Source organism: Lentinula edodes (assembly GCF_021015755.1).
Source record: "Lentinula edodes strain Le(Bin) 0899 ss11 chromosome Unknown C8R40scaffold_45, whole genome shotgun sequence".
NCBI classification, from domain to species: domain Eukaryota; kingdom Fungi; phylum Basidiomycota; class Agaricomycetes; order Agaricales; family Omphalotaceae; genus Lentinula; species Lentinula edodes.
Genome location: NW_025764351.1, coordinates 378,097 through 385,087, shown reverse-complemented (window position 1 = coordinate 385,087; position 6,991 = coordinate 378,097). Strand labels below are relative to the sequence as shown.

The 6,991-nt window shown below is 46.4% G+C and overlaps 2 protein-coding genes across 2 annotated transcripts; both read right to left on the bottom strand.

Annotated features, from left to right (window-relative positions):
- Window positions 1–2,686: 2,686 nt before the first annotated feature.
- On the bottom strand, window positions 2,687–4,187 carry C8R40DRAFT_1126654 (uncharacterized protein). Its single transcript, XM_046229034.1, has 3 exons — window positions 4,165–4,187; window positions 3,653–4,112; window positions 2,687–3,573 (listed from the first exon to the last, which is right to left on the bottom strand). The coding sequence occupies exons 2-3, from the start codon at window positions 3,819–3,821 to the stop codon at window positions 2,912–2,914; spliced, it is 831 nt and encodes a 276-aa protein (XP_046081550.1). The 5' UTR covers window positions 3,822–4,112; window positions 4,165–4,187; the 3' UTR covers window positions 2,687–2,911.
- A 617-nt stretch (window positions 4,188–4,804) lies between these two features.
- C8R40DRAFT_1126650 (Thiolase, N-terminal domain-containing protein) lies at window positions 4,805–6,869 on the bottom strand. Its single transcript, XM_046229033.1, has 5 exons — window positions 6,614–6,869; window positions 6,263–6,551; window positions 5,652–6,196; window positions 5,298–5,478; window positions 4,805–5,071 (listed from the first exon to the last, which is right to left on the bottom strand). The coding sequence occupies exons 1-5, from the start codon at window positions 6,695–6,697 to the stop codon at window positions 4,947–4,949; spliced, it is 1,224 nt and encodes a 407-aa protein (XP_046081549.1). The 5' UTR covers window positions 6,698–6,869; the 3' UTR covers window positions 4,805–4,946.
- Between the last annotated feature and the right edge of the window lie 122 nt (window positions 6,870–6,991).

The window sequence follows — 6,991 nt, the reverse complement described above, 5'->3', positions numbered from 1 at the left end:
GTCGCATCATTATTTTATGTTTTCATTTTGTCTTATTCCTAACAGATAGGTCAATGAAGACACATAGAGAAATTCACATTTCCTCAAAGCTGGCCCGTCGTCTGGGCCACGATCGTTGAACCGATTCTTTTAAGTGCAGCTACTGCTTGAAAGTACGTGATTTCTCTCCTCCTTGAATGAGTAGTAGCTAACATAACAACAGGTTCACTAGATAATACCTTACCTATACTAATGTCTTGATTGTACACTCAAAATCAAATCAAAGAACAACCATCCAAAATAAATCAATAACATATGTATGTGCATATCTATCAAGGCTGTACCTTCTTCAGTCATCACTGAAAAATCTTTTGCAAAATTTCAGGGCAGTTCACTGATATCATAGGATTCGATACTATAACTGACTCCCAATAAGTGTGATCCTCTTTGCCTCCGGAATGTTTCAACCATCTCCAAGCTATGCTTTCAACACTCAAACCAAAATCCGGACAAATCACTATCAAAAGCAAGCTCCCTCAAATACGATTTTATGATCAACGCTGGGTAACGTACATGACTTGAACACTGGATGATTTTCAAGTACAGCAATGCTACGCGATCTACGTCTATCTCAATATCAACAGTTCAATACGATGTAAACATTTCGTACCATAAAATAAGTATACATGTCTCATTATTCCAGCAAACAACAACTTTCCATATGTAACTACACAAATGAACCATACTTTTACTCCGGATGCACATTGAAAAGTGATTTGTTCTTACGTCGTACCATACTGATGTTCAGACTTTGTATGACTTATTCCGCCTTATCTTCGGAGACGGCCAGACTAGTTGACAAATATAGGCAAGCGGCTATATTTGGGCTACATACAGATAGACGGACACAAAAGTCCACCTGGCTTATGTCAGGTGGCCATGGACCGGCCTCTCATCAAAGCTGTGTGGCAGGCACTCTGATATTGGCTTAATGGGGAGGGTGCCCCCCAGATCCATCCCCCACACCAAAATACCTACACATATGCCGTGGTCCCCGATGCTATGCCGATGTTGCAAATCGGATCGGGTAACCATGTGGACGGCACCACATGGCATACTCCACCCCGTGAATAGGGAGTCATGATCTATCATTGCAAAGTAGAACCGGCGGGTTAGGGCAGCGGTTAAGCCCTCTGATGAGCCCCTTTGCAAGGGCGAAACCTGCACAAAGTCCCAACCTTTCGGGTTCAAACCCCAAAAGCTGCCTAAGTCGGGGACTTGCCGTGCCAGCGCGGCACTAAGGATCAATAACAATTTGGAATTGGCGTATAGATATGTTTGGGCGCATCAAATCCTCAGAGCAAACAAAGTTCATGGATGTGAACAGGGGGCTGGCACCGGAGTTTTCCGTGAAATCAACTGGTGCAGACCCCCCCGTGCGAACTTTGACTTGCCAGCCACGGCAACATGGCATCAGAACTTCGGCGCGTTGGTGCGATCAGGGTGCAATGAACCCAGCGTGAACCTCTAAAGACTGTAAGCAATAAGGACTCTTATTTGAACTGGGCACTCTGCTGTATGTACCTGCCTATCTCCTCTTTGTATAAGTATCACAGGGTATTTTGTTCTGAATGGTGGAACATTGTATAGATAATAGATAGCAAGCCCATTATTGACAATGATTACTACAGATGCATGTCTTGTAGGTGCTTGTTTATGGCCCATTATAATAGCAAAGAGAAAATGATGATTTAAGGAAGAATGTATTGATATGAAAGGGAAAACAAGGAGAACAAAGGTGTCGTCGACGGTGCACACTGCACTTTCTGTTCATCGTTCCTACCACCATCTTCTCACAGGCGCTAAAAAGAAAATGGAAGGAAATGGTGCGTTCTCCCCACCAGTTATCTTGCTAACATCATTGCAACTAGGCTATTATTCATCAACGTTGGACATACTTATTTGCTTGCCGCTGGTGGATGTTTGCCCTCGCTCGTCGCCATTTTTTCACCTTTTGTGACTATCACCCCACGGTCTTGCCTATCACCCCATCAATCTTCAGCCACATGCACACCGGCCTACTATCATCTACTCTTTTCTGCCCATGACCACCAATACCTGTGACCTTTTGCAATGGCACAACTGCTCAGTGCTGCTCACTATAGCACTTGAGCTCGAGAAGTCATGTCTGACTTACTCCACCACTCCACTCCATTCCACCGTGTGACTTCATATTACCAAAGCCGAAGCTACCGGCCAGCCATCTCCCCACCGCCACTTCATTTACACAGTTTTCCGCAGTTATATTGAACATTTATGTCTTTGCAGTTCATCACAGTTATCATCCTGAGGTGGCCATCAAAAACCGTCTTTGGACAGACTGGACCATAGGGGAATTTGCTTCGTCTATGGGGCTTTTGGACCTCAGGCCTCAAATGAACTGACCCTTTGGTTACATCTGCATTTCACAACACCTTCAGTACCCAACTCCTACATTACATTCAAGTAGCTATGTTAGTGTACCTGCAGTCATGTAACTTCCCCACTGTACTTGCTGCAGTCTACCATGACCATGTGGCATGAGCATTCGCTGTAGTGGAGGCAGTGGGCCCGGCTGTTCCCTTGTGGGACCCCGTCTTCGGACGGAGCCGCGTATTTATCTATCTATCTATCTGCAGACAGATCAATGGAATCAAGACAGCCAATGCTAGCCGCTGTCGGCAACTCAAAGTTCACACGGGGGGGTCTGCACCAGTTGATTTCACGGAAAACTCCGCTGCCCGCCCCCTGGATGTGAATCAATCAGTGGATATCTGAAACTACAGAGAAAACCTACGGAGAGAAACGAGGGAGATTCTGTAACGGGAAAAGCATGCGTACAACCTATAGTAATGCTTTAACGTTCACCACATGTCGTATTCCAAAATCCTCATCACTTCTCGAGCTTAAACCCATCTCCCAAAATTCTCTTTTCTGCTGCCTCTTCCCAAGCCTTAGTCGGCGGCGACTGCGGCTCGAACTTAAACCGAGGCTCTTCTAGTACTTTCTTGTACCGCTCCCAATCCTGGCCAGTGACCTTTTGACCTGCCGCACTGCCAGCTGTTATAATCATCTCCTTCATCATAGGCAACCACTCCCCATCCAAGCTCAGGTCCAAATCCACATCAGCTATCCCCTCCTCATCTTCCATTTTCTTCAGCGCTGACAACAGCGAATCCAAATACAGAAGATTCGGCTGATTGGCATCGACATCTCTACAGCTGCGGAAGATTTTTCTCTTCCCTGTTAATGTCGCTTTGGCTCTTCCCAAGATCTTCGATACCGGAGGGTTCCGTGATATAATGACAAAAACACCAGTGCGATTGCCGCGGACTGCACTTTTCCAAGTTGGAGATGTACCGCCCGCGGTACCCCCCACAATTGGTTCTGTTCGAAACCCCGAGTCGCGGTTGGTCGCCGTTTGGTTCATTACAGCCAACGTCCAAGTTTCAGAGGAATCAACGTGGGGGGCGGGAGTGTTGACTTTGAGAACCGCCTCACCCGCACTCTTTTGGCGTATCAAATGAAATTCCAATACCTCAAAGGCAGGAGTTTCTGAAAAAGAAAAGGGAATAATGGAAATAGTGAGTTTGGGTATGTTTACTGCCAAGTAATTGATTGAAAGAACTCTTACTTGTTGGACTTGTTGTTGGGTGTTGAGGTTGCGAGATTTCACTGAGTCCGGGGTGATTGTCAGGGCGAGGGCGAAGGTTTACTGGAGATGGAAAGACACCAGCTGGAAGTGTTAAAAACAAGAGGAGCGTAGCAAACAACCCAACCGGGAGAAATGGAAATAAGTGCATGCTATGATGCTTTGGATGTTAACGAGAGGCCCCTGGACAGAAACGTTGGAATAGAGAGGAGTTGATGAGAGAAATATCAAGCGATTCGTAGTAGGATGAGAATCTTCGGACGTGAGCTCAAGGTTCGAACTTGGGTCAAAAAGAGGTAGCGTTCGAGAGATAAGTTGAGCAATTCAACAAGATCCAAATACGAATGTAGAAACTTACGAGGATTCGACGGGAAAAACGGGGAGAGCTTGGAGCGATACTAGATAGTAGTTCGAGAAGTTCGAGAAGCCAAACCAGTTGTTGCTGGGAAATACCTAGTCAGTCAACAAGCACCTGGAATCGACAACAAACATACAACGGAAATAACGAGTATTGAAGCGACTACAAACAAACGATACAAGTGCCAGCAGATTCGACCAGCGAATCTACGTAAGTGCCAGTGCAAATGCGGCGGGGTTTTGAGCTGTAATATGCCCTACAGCCGTTAACGTTAGAAATTGGAACCCAGGAGAAACAGTGCAACATTGGGACGTACCACACTGGTGGTAGACAGATGGAAAATACGTTGAAGATTGAGCCAGGGTTGACGTTGAGTTTTTCACTGCTAAAATCTTCTCCCATTGAGGCTGTGATATGCAGATATAATTTAATGTCGACTTCCCTCAAGCGACTCGCAATTTGAGGCAATTTGCCAGGTGGCAGTGGGCACCCTTCCCCAGCCTTCCCCTCCCTTTCCCTTTGCTCCCTCCCTACCACAGTAACACTATCACCTTGCTTGTAACGGTGTTTGAACATCCTGTAAGAGGAATAAGAAAAATACTGAAATTTGAGTGAGTCAGTTCGCTTGTTCAAAACTAGCAGTGGCTAAGCCAACTACAACTCGTCCGATTATCAAGCAGCGATAGAAACGACGCCTCTGTTGATTAGCTTCGTTCTTAGGATTTGATGCATCCAAACATTTCTTGAAACTACTCCGTTTCATTCCTTGTTATCAAAGCAAGAAGATACAACGGAATACAGATAACATGCTCTACATACATAACTAGGTACATTGGTCATTTATTAATCAATCCGATACGGAGCTATGCAAGTCCATCCACTCAACCCATTTCACCACACCACACTCACGTAGATTTTTCATTGCTCATTAACAAAGACACCAGCCATTCCCATCCCACTACCAATGCACATACTCGTCACGAACACTTTCTCGTTATCGTGCTTGGCAATGTTGAGACCCGTGGCGATTTGTCGAGCACCGGCTGATTGTTGTTAAAGAGATGATGCATGATGTGGGGTAGGGTGAGGTAATTGTCATGGGACGAGGTGGGTGGGGAAGAAGAAAGAAGGAGGATGGATAATCAAAAGTTAGTGATGTACCTCATATGACGAACAGGAGACAGGTAAAAAGGCAAACAACCGGTATCCCAAGAAGCCGGAAAAAATATACGAAACGAAACAAGAAAAACAAGAAAACATATCACTCACTACAGCCAAGAGGATGCCCAATAGCGATCGCACCTCCCCATCGGTTGACCTTCCCCATTAAGCCGGCTTCCTTCCACGGAATGCCTAGTTGCTCACAGCAAAACAGTGCTTGCGATGCAAACGCCTCGTTGATCTCGAAGAAATCGATATCGGACATTTCGAGACCGGTTTTCTTGAGAACCTGATTTACATTGAGTAGTTGGGAAAGGGAAAATGAAGGAACATCAGTTATGTGGTATAAGGTTATGAATAAGGTTAGGACCCCAGGTGATATGAGTTGTAAGCAAGAATCTTTGGGGTAGGTCGGGTTTTTGTAGTCGGAGAAGGGAGGAGGTAAGGATTTTTTTTGCTTACATGTGGAATAGCATACGCGGGTCCGACACCCATAATTCTCGGCGGAACCCCGACAGCCTGCGCGCCAACAAACTTACCCACAATCGGCAACCCAAGCTTCTTCGCAACGCTCCTCCTCGCCAAAAGCACCGCGGCAGCTCCATCCGAAACCTGACTGGCATTCCCCGCATGTGTCGATCCATCCTTCTTGAACGCAGGCTTCAGTTTCCCCAGACTCTGTACGGTAACCCCGTCTCTAATCCCATCATCTGCGTCGACAAGGAACTGTTTGCCGCCATCAGGAGAAACCTGTTTAACTCGGATAGGGAGGATCTCTGGGTCAAAGAGGTGAGCTTTTTGGGCTGCGGCGGCTTTTTGGAAGGAAAGGGCGGCGAAGGTGTCTTGGGCTTCCCGGGATATGTTGTAGTCAGCAGCGACGTTTTCAGAGGTTATACCCATTGGGATAAGACAATCTTCTGCTTCTTGGGTTTCGAGGACTAGGTCAGAGTAGCCGTCTGGCATTGCGCCTGCGCCGTAACCAAATGTCATGGATTCCACACCAGCACCTAGTTAGAAAATAGTGTTAGTCTATCCGACGAGGAAAAACCGTTAGGATATATAGAGAAGCTCACCAATACCAATATCAATCTGGCCGGACTTGATACCATTCGCGATTTGGCTGACAGCCGTAAGCCCACTTGAGCACTGTCTATTTACCGTAGTGATAGGTGTAGCAATCGGAATTCCGGCGGCAATAGCGGCCATACGTGCTGCACTAGCTCCTCCAGACGGTGGAAGGACATTACCCACAACAATATCCTCGATAAGTGCCGGGTCGAGGTTGGTTGAAGTGTATGTGTGCTTGAGAACATTCATGAGAATTTCTTCTGGTCGTGTATCTTTGAAGCCGCCTTTCTTCGACTGTTGAAGCAAATACAGTGAATTAGCCTCGTCGAAGAGCATTCTCAAGATCAAATTCTTACTTTGGTCAAAGCAGAACGAATAGCTGAGACGATAACTACGTCGTCATCGTGTTTCTCGAGTATTTTGGCTCTTGCGGAGGACATTATTGAGCAGATAAAGAGGTAGTGGTGGTGGTAGCTATCCAAGAAGCGTTCAGACAAATCACAAGCGCCCTTGTTATTAAGGTGAGCACGGATAATCACACGCCAATGAGAAACGCGAGTGGGAATTTTTACTCCCGTCCCCTCTATGCCGAGGTTCCGGCTCGTAGAGGTTTGTTAGCCGGTGTCCGAGGCGCGTCGGTTGTATGCGCGTTCAATTAAACACATGCCCGTCTTCGAGACGCGACGCGTTTACGCATAGAGCGGATTTATAACTAACTGTCCCTCAAAAGGGAG

What these genes read in the sequence shown, in the direction of transcription:
- C8R40DRAFT_1126650 (XM_046229033.1), bottom strand. Translation starts at nt 6,697, where the DNA reads ATGTCCTCCGCAAGAGCCAAAATACTCGAGAAACACGATGACGACGTA. An exon ending in TTCGTTCTGCTTTGACCAAA is followed by an intron (nt 6,552 to 6,613) that starts GTAAGAATTTGA and finishes TTGCTTCAACAG; the next exon opens with TCGAAGAAAGGCGGCTTCAA. An exon ending in CCAGATTGATATTGGTATTG is followed by an intron (nt 6,197 to 6,262) that starts GTGAGCTTCTCT and finishes TTTTCTAACTAG; the next exon opens with GTGCTGGTGTGGAATCCATG.
- C8R40DRAFT_1126654 (XM_046229034.1), bottom strand. Translation starts at nt 3,821, where the DNA reads ATGCACTTATTTCCATTTCTCCCGGTTGGGTTGTTTGCTACGCTCCTC. An exon ending in CCCAACAACAAGTCCAACAA is followed by an intron (nt 3,574 to 3,652) that starts GTAAGAGTTCTT and finishes TTTCTTTTTCAG; the next exon opens with AAACTCCTGCCTTTGAGGTA.